Genomic DNA, 23,196 nt, shown 5'->3' with positions numbered 1-23,196 from the left:
AAGCCACCAGTTCCTGTGACAAACAGAATAAACAGCTCGTGGAACAAGGGAGAGCGGAGCACCAACAAAACCCACGTCCCCCAAGACACCCTTGACAAGTCTAACAGGCTGGAAAACACTGAGTTACTCATCAGAAGAATTGTGGGGAGCAACAAAGACTTAGTAAAAGTCTCATCAGCTGTGATAAACTGTGGACCAGGCCAAGTAAGAAGCATATGACTGAGCAAGAAACATTCCCGTTTCCCACTTCTTCCCCTCTTGCAGGTCCCCCATTTTTCCACAGCCACCCACCGCAGGCTGATGGCAGAGGCCGAGGCAGCACTCGGCTCTGCTGTGTTACTTCTTTCTCCCCTCCCTCCTGAGCTTTAAGAAACGAGCCCAAAGCAATTCTGGAAATTCACTTATCTCAACCTGTAATTGAGAAAGCTATTTAATAAAGTTACTTAAACCCTGAGCAGCTCCGAGCCATACAGCAGCTGATGAATATGCATGGACTGGGATTTACATTTTGTGGCAGTGTGAAGACAGGATGTCAAGCAAATGAGTTAGGAGAAATGTTGCCTATGCAAATGTTCGCTCTGCTGCAACTTCTCACTGTAATTCTCATCCTTGAAGCCATTTTTGTCATCCTCTTATTTGCATTGGAAATGTAGTAACAAAATAATGTAACTTTACAGAAATTGGTCCTCTTTCTATGCAGACAGAATGGGTTCCTAAATACATCTGTAACAGAGTGGACTCAACTAATGGTGGACAAAAAAAAAAAATACAGAAGTCCTGGCAAGATCCTGTCAGGCCATGCAATTTTGGAGTTCTCCAAAACCACATCTCCTGCATTTAACTTCCCAGCCCTTACCTGAACAAGGCTTATTATTAGGCAAAACACCATAGATCTGCAAGAACAAAAAAGCCGCTGTTGTCACCCACAGTTCCGTTTTCATAGTTTCCTGCTTTCCAAAGGGGGAACCAGGAGCCCAGACCAGGACAGCTGATGGCTGCCATTTCCTTCAGGAGAGACTAGGAAACCCGTTCGTTCAGATTTTGAAAACTTCAGCAAAATGGACTAAACAGTTAATACCCTGGATTCTCTCAGGTTAGAAAGAGGCTGTGTTAACTGCAAGAGGTTAAAAAAGCAAGCCAGAAGTGACCATACCTCACCTGCTCCAGCTGAGCTCCAGATCACCAACAACCTTCCCCGTTCCAGTAAGCTCCAGCGTGTCCAGGGGTCTTTCACCACCAGATTGAACACAGCCATTCTCAAGTCATGGTAATTGAGGGGAAGGATTGTAATGTTTCAAAAATCCTCTTCTGCTGCAGGTGCCTCATGAAGGAAACTTTTCAGATTCCCTCCGCTATTCATACACCCGAGAGGCAAACTCGGTGTAAGAGGAGTCAGGGGACGAAGTGCCCCTGTCCTTCGGATGCCTCCACTCAAGAAAAGGCTTTACAAAGAAGGTACTCATCCACTTGTGATGCACCCTGGGCAGAAAAGTGAATCCTTCCATGAACTTGCAGGTAAACCAGTGAGTTATGGAATGGCTTTACTAACTGCTCTTTAAAGATGCCGTTCAAAATGAGCGGCTTTGATGGCAGAGCCTGCAGTAGCTAACAAAGATACTGTTTGCCATCAGGAACTCAGAGTAACACAATTTGTCATTCATGTCTGTTTTAAAAGCCACCTCTCTTCCAAGTTAGAGTATCTTTGGAAGAACCACAGGTCACAGTCAATGCCATTTTTATTAGGGGCACTCTGATCTGTTTACAGTCGGATTTCTGAAGTATGAAGTAAGGTTTACTATGTCCCTTTGCATGTAAGCACTTCCAAAAGCAGACTGCAGGTCTCAAGTTACTAAAAAAGCAATCCTCTACATGATTTTGGTACATACCATTGTGATTCAATGTCAGATATTTGAAGTTATACCACCTACAATTTTAGCAGCTTTGGAAGAGGTTTTCAGCTGTAGCATGCAACATTCATATCTTCCCTGCAGTACTTTACCACGTTTCCCCATTTCCTCAATTTCAATGTGCAAACTACCTTGTTTTCCTCCTCATCCAAAGCAGCACAATTAGCAAGGTTTGTAAAGACTGCTACAAAAATGTGCCCATAAAGAACACCCAACTGTTACAACCCAACGAGAAAAAATTTCTTCTGGTTACTTAAGTAGATATATGCTTTCAGGTTTAAGCAGGGCATATCAGTTATAAAAACCCACAGGAGTTTTAGGGTGGCAAACCCCACATTTTCCCCCATGTATGCCCTTATATCAAACGTTTTGAGAGACGGTCCCTAAACACGGTGGGAGGCTGAAGGGAGGGTGTTCAGGTTAGCTAAGTGACCACTGGATGTCACTATTGCTTTAGCCACGGACATCAAGGCAGCCTTGCACTGGCAGGAGGTTGGACAGTTACCCCATAAACACATAATATGTTGGTGTGGACTACCAGGATGTCAGAAATAAGTTTACAGCAACTTGTTTTCACTACACATAAGTTTATTATGAAAGTTAAACATACAACACAAAAAGTAGCAAAAGCAATCCTGTAGCTTAAGGCAACTCTTACAGGAGATGAATTCAAGAAAGATGATGCAACTTCAGTTTAAATAGAAATTATGAAAAATATCAAATTGCATCAATAACTTAAAATGCACTTTAAAAAGTCTGCACTAACCAGCAGAGGGTAAGGGCTTGTGATCTTAATGCCAGCATTAAGATATCGAAAGCAGCAGAATGCTATATGATGATAGGGAAAGTTCAGTATTTACACAAAGATAGCAACGTTAATATCTGATAGCATAATTTCCTGTGTACTTATGGTTTAAAACCACTGTCTGAAACATTAGGAAAACCTTTTAAAATAAATCTTCAGACTATTCCATCAAAAATACACAGATGGCAGAGAAGATCCAAGGCTAGGGATGCGTGCGGATGCATGCGTGTGTCCCCTAAATAACTCATTGCAGAAACACTTTAGAAAAATTATTTCTTTGGGGGAAGAAGAGCAAGAAGAATACGTGGCCACAGAGTGAAAAAGGTTATCTTTCAGGTGAATCACATTTAAATTGAAGTATCAAAATATTTCTATTTGATGACATTCTCACAGTTTACAGTTATTGACATTTTTAAGTGAATGTTAAATATTCATATTATTAACATACAAAGATTCTCCTTCACATTGACATCTGCTTACATTTTTGCAAGACCTCTTTTGCATCAATTGTTTTGCCATTAATGAGGAATGTAATTATCTTAATTACAGAATTTAATAAAGATTTAACTGTTCTAACCATACAGAGTTTCTACCTTCAAAATAATTCTTAATACACTGAAGTCAGATCACCTATTTTAAAAAGGTATTTAACTGACATTTTTATTCATCAGGCTGTACAGGAAGCACCACATTTTAACAAAGCCAAATGACATCACATTTCCCATCAATCATCTTCAAATATTAGATGCAATGAAAAATTTGGAACAAGTCCATTCACCATCACCCCAAATAAGATTAATTCACACAGATTAACTCATCCCAAATCTTACCCTGTTAGAAAATGCAATATATACTGCAATGTAGTCTTAATTTGCATAAGATTTAATAGAAGTGTCCTATGCACAGTATGAGATTTTTTGCACACAACCTCATCTCAACTTTTCACCATTCAGCACAACTTTACAAAAAGCCTAAGATATAAAATATACTTAAAGCAGCTATCTTAAACATGATTTAATACATATCACCTTGGCAGCTGATCACTTCTGTTCCCAGTTTAACACGCTGTTGAATCTGATTGTAGAGTTGCAGTATCCCTTTTAAGAACTATTTAAAAAAATCCCTGAATAAAACAGAAGCCAGCCTGCGACTTCCTATGAGTTTCAGTAAAGTACTATATACAGGGGTATAATAACCACCCAAACTCACTTGATACAGAATAAAACCTAAGAGATACTGGGGCAGAATGCATTAAAATGCATGAAAATATATATTTTATCATTTAAAAAGTGGAACCAATGAATTGTTAGCAGTTAAAAGAATACTGCAACTGTAACATTTACAATCCCACAAAGTTTGAAAACTGATTCCAACAGCTCTGATTCACTGGGTTTAGCTTGGAAATAATGCAAAATAATGTCAGCAGTTTTAAGAAGGTCTTGCAAATTTAGAAAAAAAGAAAATGGAAAGAAAGATAAGAATGCGTATCTAAAACAAAGCAGGAGCACAAGAAGGACAATCAAAATTCCAAAAGCCCATATTAAAAAAATTAAGCTTGGAATGCATTGGCTTCCAGCAGTTTACAAAAAAACCAAAAAAACCAAAAACAATAAAAGAAGTTTTAAATCTGTAATATCTTGACCTATTTTTAAGTGACAATTTTTATTACAGTTGAGAAAAATGGTTTTATAGCTGCATAAGTTTCCATTTCACTAAAATAGTGCCAACAAAAATAAGTTTGCATAGAAAAACAAAATTTCAAATTGCCACTGGCTACATGCTTAAAATGGGAAATGCAGGTATTGTAACATTAACATAGTGCAAACCATGGCAGTTCATGGTGATTTTGACTGCCGCAGGTCAGGAAACAGACCATAGTATACCCAGTTATCACAGTTTCTGGTCTTTTATTAAATCCTTTGCCAAGTAGAAGCAATGCATGTGTGCAGACCCATGGTATGCCTGCTGCTGTTGATTAACGTAGTTTGAGATCATCGCCACTTCCTAGGTTAGATCCAGGACTAGGGTCTTGCTGTCTTCTTGCCTGCAATAACAAACACATAATTAGGATCAAAAAAATTATTCAGAAGTTATGAGTTTAATTTCTTCAGTGTATTAACATGACTAAAACCATAACCAATTCTAAGGCAGAAACTTTACGTTTCAAGCAGTAACCAATGCATTAATTTTTTACATCAAAATAATTCTTTCCCCCTCAATTCAATAATCCCCCTGAACCAAGAGGAATCTTAGAGGAGGGCTGTGGACCCAGCAGTGGGGCACCCTCCTCTCTCTGGAGGGGTACAGAGCTCTGGCTCTGCCTCTCCATCCAGCCTGGGGGCAGGCAAGGCTGGCACTCTCAGGAGTGAGTGTGCACACACACATGCATACTCAAGACTGCCTCAAAAGCCCTCTGCAGCCAGGCTGGAATGCTTCTCAACATCACTTTAAGAATCAGCAAGAGACTTCCGGAATAGTTAGGCAACAATTTTGTGTCTCTTCTTCCAAAACACATTTTCTTTCCTGTGAAATTCCCTTCTGTTAACCTTTTCTGTAAATGTTTTCAAGATCCAAGATTTTGGGGAGAAAGGATACAATGCAAGATGGCAGAGTATGTTACATCATTTCCAAATAAATCTCCCCTCAGTATTTTTACGTGGGAAACATTTACTTTAGCTTTTTCTGGAATAAAGAGACTTACAACATGGTAACACACTAGCACAATTTAATCTATAGCTTGACACACATTTTAGCACTTCCTAAAAGTTGGGCGTTTACTGCAGCATACTTTTTTTTTTTTCCTTTGGTGCACCTGTAAAGTTAGCAATAATACAAAACTAAGAAAACTCTGGTACTTATGATTGCACCCTGTATTAAAAAAAAGTAACATAAGTTCTCCTTTAAATAAATGAGTCTGTTGAACAGCTTGAGTTGATGGCATTTTAAAGAGGAAATTGAGGATGGTCATCCATAGTAATACCAGTCACAATAAAAGACACCGTTATGTACTTTCTCTACCTGTACACATGCAGGCTGCTTTCAAGTAGCACACACAAATGCTCCAGGTAAATACTTAAAAACATTGATATACTTACATTTTAAAGCAATACTTCGATTCTGGGAACATCTAACATATGCTAGCTCTTTTTAAAGACATTTTAGTATCTATACTTTTATTTAACATTTACAGAGTAAAGGCACCTTGGCCTGTAACTACCATGCAATCCAAATAGTATCAGGGCCACATTCTCAGCTGGTGAAGGCATAACTACACAAGCATTATTTGGTGTAGCTCCATTAGTTTCATCAGCTGCAATAACCTGCCACATTCAGTGCTTAAAAAAAAAAAAGCTCTCTAAAACATGCAAAAACAAGTGACCACTTCCCTCCTTTGAAAGACTTCTTATATTTTGTTGAAAGAGGCAGGAACAGACTTAATGCAGGCAGTTGTACCACTGAAATATGCAGTTGCAGCTATTACCAGGTTTACAAGATCACACTGAACAATATGAGTACTTCAACTAATCTGTGACTAACAGTGACACGAGTGCTGCTGTTAGGTGTTCCCTGGGCTCTTCTGAGTCATATTTACTGACACAGAGGAAGCCTTCCTTCCCGCCAGCGCGGCAGTTACCCCAGCTCACAGCCTGCTGCTTGTTCGCTCCCGTATGAAACGGCAAGTGAGCCAAGTCTGTCAACTCCCAAACCCGCTGGCACATACTGCCAACACCATGTTCTCTAATTTAGACTTTTCTTTCTCAGTTCGCTTCTTCCTCCCTTATCTACCATTCCTCTTGTCTGCCTAATTTTATGCTCCCAGTGCAATTGGTTAGCTTCACCCAAACAGAGAACTGTTGCTTCCTTCTCCTATTATTTAAACACAGATTTAAAGTTACCTTTTCCTTTCATGTGCAATGATCCTATTCCAATGCACAGAGTTCATTCAATAAATCCCTCTAGTAATCAGCATGTTTCCTTCCAGAGAAGACAATTCTCTCCTGCACTTTCTTTAGTAGTTTTATTGCCATTATTGTTTTGGAAACACCCTCACTATTTTGAATATCACAATTGCTACCTACTACGTTTATGTATCCAGTACTGTTGTCGGTTGTGTTTTAGGCACTTAGGGATGAGATGATCTTCTTGCTGTGTTCTATCTGCACTGGTCATACTTGTGACTGAAGGAAACAATCTGCTTTTCCTACATGCAGAACAACTCTGAACGTGACAACCAACATCACTGCTGGTGCACAAACCCACAGATTTCTCGGTAATCTTTCTGAGGAATCATGTTAAAACAAACAGCTGTAATCACATACAGGGCTGAAGATTTTAAGTGCTAAAGGGCATATTCCTTTCAGCCCCTGATGCAACTTTTGCAAACTGCCTTCTTTGTAGAGATGCAGAATATTGGGAGATGGCATTTAAACGAGTTTTTCACATTATTTCCAAAAGCCATATCATTCAGCTTTGACTACCAAGATCACTGTGGAAAAGTTAACGAGGGAAAGCCCACACTTTTTTTTTCTTCAACAGGAAAGTAAAAGGTGCTGTAAAGATTTTTCTTCATACAAAATGGTTGTTCAACAATTCTAAATAGTACAACTCTTAAATTAGTGTGGAAGCATCCAAGATTAACAAAAGGATAACAGTTCCAGTATGCATGCTTTTCTCCTATTGAACAGACTGTAACAAGATTTCTTCCGGTTTTAACTGTTGCCTCTTTCTTCTAAAAGGAAACAAAGGCATGCACTGTCTTCAAGAATTACTAGAATCTTACTTATACCAATCTAGTTACCAATTCTGTACTAGATAAACATTTTTACACTTAACTAGAAAAGACCAACAAGTTAATTGCTGTTATACTACTGGTCTAAAAGCAACAGAGTTTCTTCTTCAGAATATTGTCAAATTTCAGTGAAGACTCCAAGGTATGGGCATATGGTTGCATTTATGTTTTGCCTAAAGTAGCCTTTTCTTTCAAAACATATGAAGGAATCCACGATTCATGACCTCATCGCTACTTGCAGAGTTTGTAGAAGCCGCTACTGAACAACTACCAGATCTGCCCTTTCAAGTGATATGCAAAAGACATGACAAATTACCCTCAAACGTACTGAAAGCAGTCATTACAATATCTTAAACTAGCATATGTGGATAAAGGTGTAATTTTGGACTTCAGTAAGTGGGGATTTAGACAAGCAACTTCAACATGTTATAATGACAGCTCTGTCTCACTCAAGACACCCTCCTTTACTTGTGCTATACTACTATGCAAGAGTATGTACACATTAAACATGCTTATAGTATCAGCCACCATCCTGCCAAGGCACATGTGCACAGTATTTAACAACTACGACTGTGCTTTACATGCTGGGGTGGGGTGGGGTGTAAAAGCACCATATATGCATGTATCTAAAAAACCACTCATAAAAGACAGGAGAAATCACCTTATATGTAGACAGCAAGCACACTGTAGAGCATCAGGCATTGGATGATATTTTTGTCCACTGACAATGGGCAAAATACAACTTTCATAAGAAATGCCACAAGATCCTTAACACTAACTTGCAGAAGGAGTGTGACTACCAGTATGGTAGTATCTGCTAGTTCTCCTCAGTCTATTACAGGAAGCTAAAAGTTCCCTTTCATAGATGTAAAATGGCAATTTCCAGAGTTCTCTTAATTTGGGGTCCCATACCCTCAGCATAGGTAATCAGTCCTCTGGTTTGCAGTATTTGCTGCAATTTTCAAAATGCATACCTTAAAACCCCATGCAGAAGCATCAGAATTACTCTTAGTGAATGAGCTCAGCTTCTCAAAGACTAAGGAGACTTGCTTCAATTAAGAAAGATGCATCTATCTTGCCATTGGGAAACGGAATACTCTGCCATGTGTTGTACATAATGAGTCATGAGAAAACAGTAGTTATTTATCTCATCTCAGCATATTTTATTTTTCAGTCAAATGCTGATTTTAAGTATGAAAGCACTACTTCAAATGTTATTCACCTGCTATTTATTGAAAGGATAACAAATATTTGCTTGCAAGAAAAACTTGTAAATAGTACACAGATCCCACCACAGTTGTAATTTTCCTAAAAATGAATCTATTTTAACCAACACTGGCAGTTTCCTTCCAAGTATCCTGAAATTGAATAGTTAACGCAATGGACACATAGGGAGTTTCAATACCCAAAAATACTTTGCACTCAGCTTTCAGCACATGAAGCCATGCAAATCTTCTGCAATACGGAAGGAATTGTAACTGGCCACAAGCCATTTAAAACCTCTACTGCTGGAGATGGTATAACCGACTGAAAGAATTGCAGGAACGTATTTTGCAAAAAAACATTTCAAAGCCTCCTATAATGTGCTATTCTAGATTTATTCACACTGAACTCATAATGCTGATACCATACAGGTAATATCATACTAACAAACAAGAGAAAAGTTACTAAGAAAATCATTTTGACTTGAGGGTAAACAAACACAAAAAGTATCCCCTGCAATACTCTTACACCTATGCTCTTCAACCCTGTGATCTCTGAGCCTTTTCCCAAGCCTAAATATATGCTAACTGGTATGGGCTAAAAGTCATATCAAGAGTATGGTGCAGCAATATTTGTATCATATTAATTTTCTTCTCAATTAATTAGCTTGAAATCACCAAATCATTAACTGAGAATAGTGACTCTCTTGGACAAGGATCACGCTGGAGCATTTACATCTGTTACTGGGGCACTTAGGAAAAACAGTCTAAGAATAATGGCAATTAAGAAAGGCAGCACACAAGCAGTTCCTCCAGCAGCCGAGACAGTCGGACACCATCCTCCTCCTCTGGCCACTCAATCCTGATCCATGCTGCAGCTGATCGTGCTTTCAATAGTGCCAATAAAACTCCTTAAGCTGGCTTTGAGAAAGCATCTGTAACCATCTCCTTCCTGTGCATGTTCAGAGGCCTCCAACATACCTAAGGAAACCAACTCCTCTTACCACACTAGTTCATCAGGAAAAGACAATGCGATCCCACTGTGTGGTTTACATGATGGCTCTGGGAAAGCAGAGCTGGGAAAGTTGGAGGTAAATTTAGTAAGGATGGACAGGGTTGCCATGAAGATGGCCCTCCCTTTCAATGAATCACAGCAGGCAAAATCGGGACCTCTGAATACTAGGCAGTGAAATCACAAGCACAACAATACACACTGCATATATAACTTAGGACACTGGTGAAGAGGAGGGAAGGAAGAGGAAAATAATTTGAAGAAGGGCTGTCACAAACAGTAGCCAAAATAAAGTCTCTCCATGGACAACTCCACTGCAATTCTTTAATTGCATTCTGGCAACTCCATACCACTGAAACAGACAGAGCAGATGCATTACGTGCCTTGGCATCTGTCATCTATAATTTACTAAATAAGTGAAAAATCAGGCTATGTTATGAGAAACTAAACAGTGCACATTTGGATTCTCTTAGAAGGACTGTCAAGCTCCTGAAAAGGATTAAAAAAAAAAAAAAAAAAACACAACACACACCCCCCAAAAAAATCCCCCAAACCACCACCACCAAAAAACACAAAACCAACCCGAGAACACATTGCAGATACTTTTCTAAAAAGCATACAACCACAGGACAAAAAAAACACCCAAACAAAAGAAACCCTGAAATAAAGAGAGCAATACTCAGAAAAATGATCAGTTACAATCAAGCACACCTCCACATTAGTCCTGCTGACTGAGGCAGACCCACATCAAGAAAAGCAACAAACTGAAAAGCTCTTCTCTGAGCTGCTGGTTAGTAACAGCCTCTCCTGTGAAGATCTGAACATGGTTAAAATGCTGGCCATGCCCCTGTTTCAGTTACCCTTAGTCAATAGAAGAGTAGGGGAGGGGAAACTCAGCCTTCTCAGAATTAAAGTCAGCAAAACGGGGCCACAACAACATAGTAAGAATGGCAGCGTAGATATAGAACTTTGGTCTAATAGCCTGATGAAGCACCCTGTATACTTTCAGTCTCTGGGGGACTTGAAAAGAGACTCTACCTCTCAATCTTCATTTCTCAGAATAACTTTAGCTACAGCAGCAAAGGGACCCCATCATCACTACATATGGCATCTATAAGCTACATTCCTGGCAGGTGTATCTATCAGCATGAGACTTTGTAGCCTAGATCCAGTCTCTGGAGTTGCTTTGTTTGCTGGCCATAACATCCATTTTGCAATCATTTCTCCTTTTCACTTGAACCTGGGAAGAAGTAGCCTTGATCTTTCTTAATTATGTCAAGCACCACTTAAATGATGCAAATAATGGAAAACAGTGTCTCAAATTTGGTAAGAGATCTGGATGTTAGACTAGAGTCCTTGTAGAATGATTGATGTTACGAACTCTATACATGATGCTCTTTTTTATTCCTACATCCATTCTGATTGCCTTTCAAGCTCAAAGTCAAAATAAACAATTTTCTTGACAAAGGCCACAGATAAAAATCATTTAGCACCTACCTCTATCAAGATATCATTTCAAGCTTCCAACAATCTACTTCCTAGAAACAGAGTACTCTTCACTAAAAACACACATCAATTGTTTCATATGCTGACTCTGCTCTCCCACCACCAGCTGCTAGAGAGCTATAGAGCACGGCCAGGCCAAGTAGCATAATTTGCTTTCCAATCCTGATGCGTTCTCTTGCCCGAAATCTTTGCAACGGTTGCATCTTTGTTTAAAAGCTGTTCTGAAGCTACAGATTCTGGTACACCACATTGTTAAGTGGCAAGAGTATAGCTCTTAAGATCTTTAAGTACAGACTAAAATTTTTACCTTTGTATAAAAACTTCTCTTCCAAGGGAAAAAAGCTTGAAATGCTCCCTTTTAGAAAGTGTTGTTTGAAGGCTGGTATAAAGGTTATAAATTTATAATTAATATTGATTGCCTCCAGACAGTATTCCTCTGTTGCTCAGCCCCTTTCTAACCTTCATTGACTGAAAGAAGATGCTTATATTACAGTATTCCCTGATTTGCAAGATTGATCTCCTCTGTACTACAGTCAGCATTGATTCTGTACAACACAAATTGTTTTTCTGATATATGCATTCCATAGCACTTTTACACAAATACCAGCTATTTAAAGTTCTTGTGAAGCAATCTACTCATAACGTTGCTGACTTGCTTGTACTGTACATGTATTGTAGAACCTTTTGAGGCAACTCATTCACACACATAATTTGGAAAAAAAGCATTAAAGTATGTTGTATTCATCCTGAATATAAACAAATCATATATATATATGCGCTCATATACACACACACACAAGCATACACCAAGTCTGCACTACCCACTGCATAGGAAGAATTGAGAGTTTGGGTTTCTTTCACATCCAAAAAGCTGTATTAAAGGTTATACTATTTTCATATCATTGTCAATTTGGAGATTAAATACAGTAAGCAGTAATTAAATAAATTCCAGATTAATTTTTGAGGGAAAAAAACTTAAAAATCAGAGAGTTTGATGGGGGGGAGATGACTTTATTGGAGTATTATATTTTCTTCTGAAGCCAGTTATGTTTGACAAAAATACTTATAATTAGAGCATTTATTTATGGTTTTTTTTTTTTTTTTAAAGAAAGAAGGGAGAATAACTTCATTGACTGAAACCTTGGAAGAATAGCAAAGTTAGTCCTATTACTTGATTTTGTTACAGCTGTGAACTGTTTACATTTCTGTAGCAAAATCCTATTTTCTAAGAGTTCACAACTTCAGCACAACTAAAGAGAAATACATTTCTCCCATTTCAACTCAGATTTCCCAACAAACAGCAAAAACATGTAGAAATCTAGGGCAGGATGGAGTATTTAAAATTTAGGTCAATTTATACTCCAACAACTTCTAAAAGGTGGGGCTGGTGGGTTTTTTTGGTGTTTTGTATCAAGAGATATTCCTATTGGAAGAAACAGAAGTTTCAAAACAGTTGTGTTTTTTTTTTTTCTCCAGCAAAATGAAGGTTTTTAAAACAGGAATTTCATGCAGTTTCCTAAAATGGCTCTGCTTAGCCATTAATGTAATTTATATTTAGCACAAGACCACAGACAGATTGTTAGCCTAGACTGTTTCAGGGAAGAGCAAACCACTCAGCCTCTTTACTCACTGTGTTGCTAAAATAAAGACCATGGCAGTAACATGGGAAATGAACACAAAATAGAAAAATACGACATTTAAAAAATGCCAGTTGAACAAATTACACTGGAAAGCTGCAAAGAGATCCAACCCATCCTCAAGCAAAGCAATCAGAAGAACATAGTTAGCTAAGCTCAAGAATAACAGAGTAGGACAAACTGCACACTCAGATTATTTCAATTTTGAAGTTATAGTTTGCCTATACAAAACAAGCCTTTACAAAAAAACCCAAACCTATCTGCACACAGCAACAGGGCAGCTTATTCTTCATCCATCCCCTTGAAAATCCCCCACTTTCTACCTTCTGCTCCAGTGAAGAGCTGGCAGGAGGCACCTGCTTGCTGCTTTTCTGGACCGAACACAGGCCATTACTTTCAATGTAGTGTAATTTCACTAACTGGCGGCTGTTTAAAATCTCTCAAAGTCATTCTGGACAGTGTAACACATTTTGCATCATTCTGCTATGGCCAGAACACTAAATAAAAAGCAAAAGTTTCCTCTGGAAGATTCAAGCACATCTAGACAGCAACCTCACAGCAATTTCTACAGAACACTTCTTATCCTGACACTGAACGCTGGTCATTCATACTGAAACCATACCAAACAGAAGAAAACACTAGTACTGACTCTCTCAACCAAGACACAAGGGGATAAAAAGATAGTGAAAATTAAGCATCTGCCTTACTGATACCCCTTCAGTGTCCTCACTCTCTTCCATCAGCTTGGCAAAGGGAAACGTACAAATACTTCAAGTTCCTATACCTGTTCAATGGCATCAGTTCCAGAATACATCCCTAGCCTACTGGCCCTGGACCAAGTTCCCCATGGTGTGTCACTTGCTCAAAGGAAGAGAACTTTGCCTTTGACTGGTATGAAACCATTAAATAGTGCAAGTTTCTAAGTAGCTCAGTGTTCCTAAACTTATGAAGCTTCATACAATCATTTATTTTTACAATAGTCTTTAACTGGGGATAAGGTCTTTCTTCATGTATATCATTAAACATTTACTGTATCAGCATTCCAATGTTTTTGTAAAAGTGAAAGCCACTGGAATACCTTATGAATTTTGAAGGCATTAATTAAAAACACTCACTGACTTCAAAAGCATCTTTGAAACAAAAGAATCCTGTACAGTGAGGCAGGATTTGCGGTATCTGATATTACCAAGCTACATTAAGTTGACAGAAAAACCCAGAAGTGCCTTGTATCCAAAACTGAAACTATGTTAAAAATATAACAGAACACAGTTCAATTCAGAGGCACTTAAAAACTTCAATGAAAATTCCTAAATCCACTCACACCCTATTTCCATTAGGGGAGCTGTAATTGCACAAAAATATGATCACTTCTGGAAATTCAAGCACAATCTACCAACCACTACTGATTCTGTCCTCAGATGCAAGGAATTAAAATAAAGATCTGTTGTGCCAATGAAGTCATCAATGGAAGGGATACTATGTGATGAAAGGAAGGCAAACAAACCTGACAGCACTCTGAGGGGTTTTTTTTGTTGGTGGTTTTTTTGGCATGTGGGTGGGGTTTTTTTATTGGTTAGTTGGGGTTTTTTTCTAGTATACTTAAATATGAAAATTAATATAGCGATTATTCCTAAATTGTTACTGCATATGCTATTTTTCCCGTCTTCAAAGTACCACCATTCTAATGTCCAACTGCCACTTACAAGCCATTTTAACTGTTTTCAACAACCTTCAGTGATCACTCCTAGGCAATGATGTACCACTTTGTTTTAAAAGTCTACAGAGAGACTTAGAATAGCGAATCTTTTCTACCCAGAAAGCTGTATAAATAAAGAGCTGAATCTGATCATTTTCATATGCTGCCAGGCTTTGGATGGATAAATGTTTCCAAAGAGCTGGCGCCTCTGTTTTGGGTAGAAGTGCATGGAATATTGCAGGATTCCCCTTCCCTCCCCCACTGAAGCAGAATCTGGTCTCTATTAAAGGCATTTCAGCTGTAATTCTACTGTCTGAAATATCCTGATTTTATACAGTGTTGCAATTCCTAAACCAATGATTAACACTGATGAGATTCCGTTCCAGGTCTCGCAATTCCGAGTTTTACTGTCCATGACAAGCTTAGCAGGAAACAAAAATTTTCAGTTTTAGTAATGATGAAAGATGTATAGATATCATATTAAAAAGATTATGCTGAGGGTATCTTCATCTGCATGTAGAGTAACATACATAAAAATTCACTCCGCACACTTAGAACCCACCTTTTCTAGCTGCCCTACAAAAACCTTCAAGTATCACCTCTGTAGTGCAACCAAAGATACTATTTGACCCATTGAAATTACACAAACAGTACACAATACAGTTGGACTAACATTTTTACAGTTGTCAGCAATGTAATCATCAGAAGGGTACAACTGACAAACTGTATTTCCAAGCTGACCAAGCATGTGAGCATTGGAAAATTCTATATAGGCCATAAATAAAAAAAACATGGGAAGACACATTTATGCATTACTTTCTATTGAGAATGCTATATGATGATCATGAGCACCTTATATAAATGCTTACTGATTAAAGTTCATTTGATTCTGCAGGAATGCTGCATTAGAATACAACCGAAGTGAAAGTCAGAGAAATAATGAATAGTTTGGAAACCTGATTCCTCCTTAGAAATGCATTGTAAGTCTATCTCCAGCTCTCCCCCCTGCCCCACCCCAAAAGATCCTGATTTTTATGCAGTCCTAAGATGCAGAGTACAGAAGCTCATCTGTAAACATTCCATATATGTGGCCAGGACATCTCCCCCCAAATACACAAATGAAACCCAAAATGTAAAAGCCAGTTATAGAACTACAAGTAATTGAGGCAAAGATCTCTTGGTTATACATATTAAACATGTACAGTAAAATAAAAAATAAAGTATACATAACAAAATGTATTGCAATTATTAAAAACCTGTATTTGACATCACACAAATTTGCCTTTTGACAATGTTTTTCGTTCTGCTTAAACATATTTCAAGTCAGTAATATTTCCTTTTCCTCCTTTCTGTAGGTGATGTACACCAGTGCTTTAGAGCTGGGACAATAACTATTGTTGTTTTAAGAGAAAACGGGTACTGGCAGCTAATAAGGACACCATTTAATAACAACTGCCTGCTGCCTTATTAAATGCAAGAGTCTTTTCAGAAGTTATTGAATCCAGCTCCTGCAGCTGGCCAGGGATGTTGCTTTTTGTGTCTCAGTGTCACAAGTTTTGATGTCTGTCATGAAGCACCAGGTGCTCGATATTACCTCAATCTCACTGTTAATTGAAAGAGGTTTTGCACATCTTAGCTGCAAATAAGTGTTTTCTGCACTTGGAGGAAAGAACAAGTCTCTCAGAACTCCAGTTATTTCAGGAAGCCTCATTCTTTTTTAACCTTCAGCATTCAGTAAGCACACGGCTTCTTCTCTGTACTAACAGGAGTGGGGAAGAAGGGCACAGAAAAGGAAAATAAATCAAGAACAAGCTTGAAGTAAATTGAGGTCAAGGACATAAATAAGGCTGGGCTTAAAGTTCCTACTGTGTTGTTAAAATTAAGGCAGGCTGCCACAGATCTTCATTAACAGCTTTAAGTTAATTCTACCTTCCTTTTGACCTGAACTTACAAGCAGGTTCCAGCTATGCTGCGACAGAGACAGAATGATTCAGGTAATCTAGCTGTTGCTCCAAGGATCCAGTGATAGTGAGGCTTCCAAGGCAAGAATTTTGCCTTTGCTACAGCTGACATCTGACCTGGCTACATCAGTGTTTGTAAGGAGATGCACACACCAGCCATCCTTTCAGAGAGAGAGACATTATTCTCTGCATCTGCCTTTTCCCTCTCGTTCTCATGCTCAGTGTCTTCCAATTGTACTTGGAAGGGAAGAAAGTCTGTCCAATCATCTCAATTATCAGTAAGGATGCCAGAAGAAAAGTAGCTTAGCAATAACAATAATCAAATTTTCTAAAAACCTGAGAAGCAGCAGAGTGATCACATTTGATTATAGTAAAGTCAGGCTGTACTGATGAGGCAGGAAGTAGGAAACAGTTAGCAAGGGGAAGACATTCAAAGTGTTTCTGTTTTCTCCCTATTCTCTGCCTGACCTACAGCCTGCCTTAACTTGCCAACTCTCCTTATGTATCACTCGTCCTCTTACAGCTCTTGCCTTTCTGACATCTCAGAGCAGCTGGTTTCCATTCCCTTTTACTGGCTCCTCTTTTCTTAATCCCAGTAATTTCTGCTCTCATCAAAAAAGACCAAGATCCAAGACTGTGGGGCCCTAATGAAGCAAAGAACAGGATAGGGGGGACTACACCAGTGAAATAGAGGAGTAAGACTCCCCGCCAGTAAGAAAAGGTGAGAGGAAAATGAAACTAGTCTGTACAGGAAAGCAGACCATGGCATCTGATTAAATTCAATGGTAATGTTTCCCACAACATGGGATAGCAAGCTACAACATTATGTGCCTGCAGTTCCCGAAGCCTTTTCTGTGCTTATGAGAAATGCATGGGGCAAAAAAATCTCTCTCTCTCTGCTATTAAAGTATCAGTTGAGAGACATAGCAGCTCTGTGAACAAATGTATCCTTACAGCTTAAGTACCCACAGAAAAGGCCATCTACAGAAAGGAAAAAAGGATAAAAATCAGAGAATTCTTATCAAAACTTCAAAGCCTTGAAATTTATTTTATGAGGGTTAAAACTAATGCATTTTGCAATTTTTATATGACATCAAACAGCAAACAGAAAATATACAATATCATACAAACAGACAAATAAATGGAAACAATCTAAAGTTTTGGGAAAGTACTAACCAGTTACTGACAGCAGCTGTGAAACCCTCACCTCCATTTCCTCCCGATGAGACCTGTCTCTATCCTCAAATTCACGAGTTCTTCGCCGAGCTTCTTCAAAGGCTTGTTGTGCCAATGCATCCTCCTGCTACCAAATCAGATAACACAGAGTGACACAAGAGGCTACCCTTATTTCTATCTGATCACATTTCTTTTGAATATTAGGGATCACTTGGCAGCAAAGACAAGTATGTCCTATAGAATCTCCTAGAACACAGATGAGTCCCAGCAAATGCCAATATAGGTTAATGAAATAATACTCACCTTCATCACTGCAGTAGAAATACCCAAAGCTGCAGCCACAGCTACTACTAAGATACATTTTCAAAGGAGAACTGCTTTTCCAAAGTACTTTAAAATGATGCTGTTTTTCTAAAAGCTAGGAATTCTCAAAAGTTACATGAAAGAGGCAATACATTTTATTCTCCTCATAACAGTAATTTTGAAGACAGTATTCACAGCTCTAGCTAGAATTCACTAGCGTAATTATATAAAAATGGTAATTTAATTCTCTTTCATTTAAAAAAAAAAAGGTATTACCTAAATTACAAACCAAATAAATCCTCTATTTTATCAAAAGCTGCTGAAGATGCATCAGTATGAACATTTGTAATCCTTCAGTATTAAATTTAGATGCATAGGAAAACACGAAGCAGAAATTATTCCTCCACTAATTTGTGCACATCCCCATACAATGCAGAAGAAACCTGCAGGTTTTCAACAGCCCTGTTGTTTATTTTCAACAATGGCTTATGCACAGGAATAGATTTAATAAATTAATGCTAAAAAAAATTTCCTTTGAACCATATTTTCTATTAGAAAAGGTTTTAAATAAAGTGTTATTAATATGTAAGCCATTATTAATTGGGTTACAAATTATTTCTCTTAGAGACCTTTTTAGCACATATTTTGCTCAGAATGAAAATAGATGGCTCTGCTCCCCACCAGAATTTTAAGATGTTCAGAATGGAGGAGTCAAGTCTAAAGAGGTCCCACAAAACAGTGAGGGATAAACTATATTAGCTCTTCCTCCTCATAAATCCTCAGCTGTAATTACGACTAACTCTGCTTATGATTCCCATGTATACACAAACGTTATTTTCAAGTTGATAGTTTTATTAAAAAGAAATCCTCACCTTGACTGTTAGAGGACATAAACATGTTGAAAGCCCAACTAAATTTTAATATACCAAGGGATTAAGCACATAAATTTTTTAGTTTAAGATAAAGCATCCCCAGCCTGAGAGGACGTTAAATTGCTTTTTTTGCCATCGGCACAACTGTGCACCCTAAAGCTACTTTGTGAAATGATGTGAATGAGTGCCCCTTGTGGCCTAACACAGTTAAATACAAACATCTGTCAGTCAATAACTCTGCACAGCCAGGTCCCCAGAAAGCCATGTTGAAAGGCAATGTTTAAAGCTGCCAGTAAGATAACATTTTAACACTACCTACTATTTTTAAGAGTAGAATTTGGCCCTTTATATCCATCTTAATGTTCATGCAATGCATAGCAACCAAGGTCAGGCAGTGGAAAGTAAGTTTGTTCTTAATAATGCAGAAGGATAGAGATAAAAGATAAGCTTGTCTCCCAGATGACTACAGAAAAGCTGCCTTATTTCTAATTTACAAAAGCTATGAATGTCTTGTTTAAACAGATTTAAATGAAAGCAGATTTTTTTAATGAAAGATTTTTGCATTTTACCATCATTTAAAGTGGTCATGAAATAAAAGGCAAACATATAACCTCAGACAGAATATTTTAAAAAATGGTCATAACCAGAAGAAACCAATCAGAAATTAACAGGAAAAGAATCAGTATGGTGACATCGAGAATGAACACACATTGACAGCTGAAACACTGGTTTACTAATGTCTGAGAAGGAGGGGGGAGAGCATCAGAACTTATTTTTATAGGTAAAAAAGAAAAATCCTGCTCTACTCCTGGTGATGTGTTGTAACAGAAATTAACTAATGTCTCAGGATCTTGAGCAACAGGAATTTAACAAACTTTTTTCCAAGTGTCATTCAAATCTAGTAATTATAGCCTAACGAATTTGGCTGTATTTTATCCATCTTGGTTTTAATCAATAAAAATGCTCCTGGTATGAATCTACTAAGAAAAGGAAGAAGCGGCAAAACATGAGCCATATCAACAGGATAACAGAGCAAAACAAACCCCCAACCCAGAAACATGCAAAACCAGAGAAGCTTAAACACACCCCTACTCATACACATATCCCCCCCCTTCAGCAGCCTGGTAGGAAAAGACTTTTTGAGAACAACCATTTATAACTACCAAATCTACATAGCAAGAATGGTCTATTACAGAAGAGATACTAAAGTACTGAAGACAGAAACAGTCTTTTAATGACAAGATAAATGTCAAATCCAGGGAAATTTCAGCCCCAAATGGGGAATATATTCAAGCACATATGTAGAGCTTTGTGTGTGTCAGTCCACTGAAGTCTGAACAAGCAGCTGAATCAGGGCCTCCAATAACAAAGACTGCTTAGTAGCAAGACATTAACAGGCTGTGAATTAAACAGAAAGAACACTAGCTTAAAAGTTACAATTAAAGTACTTTGTCATGCATGTGGTTTTTCTTCCTAAAATATTTTTTGACCTGGTGAAGGATAGTATAATTTCCAGAGCGTGGCAGCGAAGAAAAATTTTATCCTATCCCAGTATTAGTTAGTAAGAAATGGTAAGAGACAGGAAAATGCAAGAGCATTACATTTGTATAAGGCAAGCCTTCCAGAAAATGGGAGTAAGGGGTGCATGAGGGTGTGTGTAAATGCCAACAGGACCTCTTATTACAAAAGACAGTGGGTACCACAGGCACTACACTGCATAGTATGAGGCACTTAAACCCATTCTGACATCAGTGTTATTTTGGGATCAAGGTCAGCAGTTAGGTGAACTGCGACTAGCCAGTTTTTAAAAGGAAGCAAAATGACAGATATAGGAAAAAGGACACTGAACATCATAAAAGATTGCCCAAATGTTTACAATACTAACAAATACAAGGGTGCAGCTACTTCTCTGTGTCTGTATAGAGCCTTATGACACTGGGAACTCTTAGGTACTACTACTGTAGCAAATGAGATGAGCGATGACCTCCTTGTAATCACTGAGAAGCACAAACTGAAAACAAATTGAACACCTGTAATTCAATGCAAACATATCTCTGGAGAACCACACCGTGTAATACATCCAGCTCAGCACCCTGTACTCAAAACTCAAGAAAGCACTACCACCTGAAAGCATGCATACATCCTGTCACAAAAAAACCTCCAACAGAATAAATCACATGCTTCGTGCATACTTTCTGAAGACAACAAAAAGGAATTCTTAAGTGTCAAGACAGCATATACCCATCGGGAAGCTAAAATAATCCAAGAGTATGCAAGAATGTTTATCGGGGAATTAAGAAGAGAAAAACTGAACCCACAGGTCACCTGACCACCCTCCTTTTTGGAAGGGTACCTACTTTTTTCAGGAACTATGCAATTTTGGAAGAGTGATACTATCTCCTTCTGAGCACATGTTCAAATCAGTCTCCTCTCAGTTCAGAAGTCATGTGATAGTGTTATGTATCAAGCTTAACAGTCAATAGATCAAGAACCTTGGGATTTATCTTGCACAGTCCTCAGGGGTCTACATTTGACCTTGCTGCATAAGACCCTACAGTCTAATGGCCTCCTAATCAATGGGAGTCCACAGCAGTTACTCTTTCCAAAGAACACACTGTTGCAACAGTAACTTAGCTAGCTCAAAACGCTGACAACCCAGCTTTGGAAGAAGTGAATGCCACAGCAAATAGTAGCATTCAAGTAAAAGCTTGTTTCTGTGGCTTTTCGTCCAGATTAACAAAAGGTGGCAGGACTATTCTCAGAATAGCATCATACCCTCTTTTTCTAGGCATCCTGAAGAAAGCATGCAGCGCTGTAACTATTTCAAAGTCACTGTTTTGACACAAAGTATTTCTGTTTAACCCAGAGCATAGTCACAATAACATGATCTCATTAATGTGCAAATTGGTTTCTTCAGTTAGTGAAAGGCAAGGCACCACAAAGCTTGTAACTGTACATATCTCCATATCAAATTTGATTTGAATGCTTCCAGCTCTTGAACAAATTAGTCAATATGCCCTGCAGTTCCGCATGCCTAGAATAGAGGAGTGCTCTTGGTATTTAGGTGGAATCACAGGGTTCCTACTTGTTACGTAGTGACCAACTGCGGCTGTAGAAGGACTAAAAGGGAAACCCCAAGGAAGTGAGGGCTGAGAATGAGGCACACAGTGGAAAAAGAGAATGCATCCTTATTTAAATCAGTTCCAGTGCACAACCGCCAGAAGCAACCCCCCAGAGGGCACAAAGGGAAAGTAAAGGTAACTTGGAAAAACAGTTTGTGTGAATATTAATTTTTGCAAAAATGACCTATATGTATGACATACACAAGGTGTAACAAAGACAGACAAAGGGAATCACCAGTGTCACTCAAACCAGTTCAATTACTCACATGAGTGAGTTGCTTTGGGTCCCTGAGTTTAAGGGAACAAAAGGAAGGAGATAAAGCAAGCCCCAATTTTATTATGCTATCAAGTTGAAAAAGACAAGAGTTACCACTTAGGAGACATTCAACAGTGGTTCAAAGTGAATTACTCAAGTTTCAAGAAAAGTTAGGGGAAGTCATGATGGTCTTGGGTGAAAGAAGAAGTCTTCAGAGAGAAGTCAGGAGTAAACGGCTATATACAGGTACAGAGCAAATTATTAAGAATCATTTGCTGGAGTACCAGTACAGAACTTGGGGAGGAAAAAAAGGCTGCAGGAAATTGCTCACCCTTCTTCTTTTCTTTGCATACTTAACAAACCCTTGTATTAAGCAGCACTTTGGACCATGCCTTCATATTGTTCTAACACTTCTAAATTATCAAACTACAGAAATGAACTGCTGAGTTCACCTCAAAGTACAGATTTTAAGTCAGAACTCTGGTACCTGATGTTACTACATTCAATTTACTATCCACTGCAGAGACAGGTGATCTGAGTGGAAGCCCGCGCAAACCTGGTGCAGCACCTTTCAGTATCAGTTAAGTAGCTTTGCTACCAAGCTGCATCTCAAAAGCTAAGATCTGTCTCAAGTCTGACTAAATTAAGGAACCCTACAGCTGTGTAAGTGAACTGTATGTATGGGATATGCACTTAAAAAGTCATTTCATCTGTGTTTACTTTGTTCTTGTGCATGTCCAAAGATTCAGCTGCTAGGACAGTCACTTTGGTGGTAGGAACTAGGTAGATAGGAAGTAAGTTCTCAAAAGCTGCCATACCTTAACAGAGCAGAGAGTCTACTGCTGTCAGAGAACAAATGAAAAAACCCTATTCATACCCCCCCCCCAATATGTAATAAAACAAAAAGCTACTTAAAAAACCCAATCACCCTACAGTAAACAGCTAGAATAGA

General features: G+C 38.4%; 1 protein-coding gene across 2 annotated transcripts in view; it reads right to left on the bottom strand.

Moving 5' to 3' along the window:
* Positions 1-2,482: 2,482 nt before the first annotated feature.
* Positions 2,483-23,196, bottom strand: part of CBFB (core-binding factor subunit beta) — a 44,353-nt gene continuing 23,639 nt past the window's right edge. The window contains exons 5-6 of one of the 2 annotated variants that reach the window (XM_049804394.1): positions 17,723-17,818; positions 2,483-4,756 (exon numbers count right to left, since the gene is read on the bottom strand). In XM_049804394.1, the coding sequence (XP_049660351.1) occupies positions 4,688-4,756; positions 17,723-17,818 (165 nt within the window). In that variant the 3' untranslated portion in view covers positions 2,483-4,687. Of the gene's footprint in view, positions 4,757-17,691; positions 17,819-23,196 lie in introns of both variants that reach the window. The other variant, XM_049804395.1, reaches the window with a different exon arrangement.

The sequence above is a fragment of the Accipiter gentilis genome, chromosome 7 (genome assembly GCF_929443795.1).
Source record: "Accipiter gentilis chromosome 7, bAccGen1.1, whole genome shotgun sequence".
In the NCBI taxonomy this organism is placed as follows: Eukaryota; Metazoa; Chordata; class Aves; order Accipitriformes; family Accipitridae; genus Astur; species Astur gentilis.
This window is presented reverse-complemented; position numbering and strand designations above follow the sequence as displayed.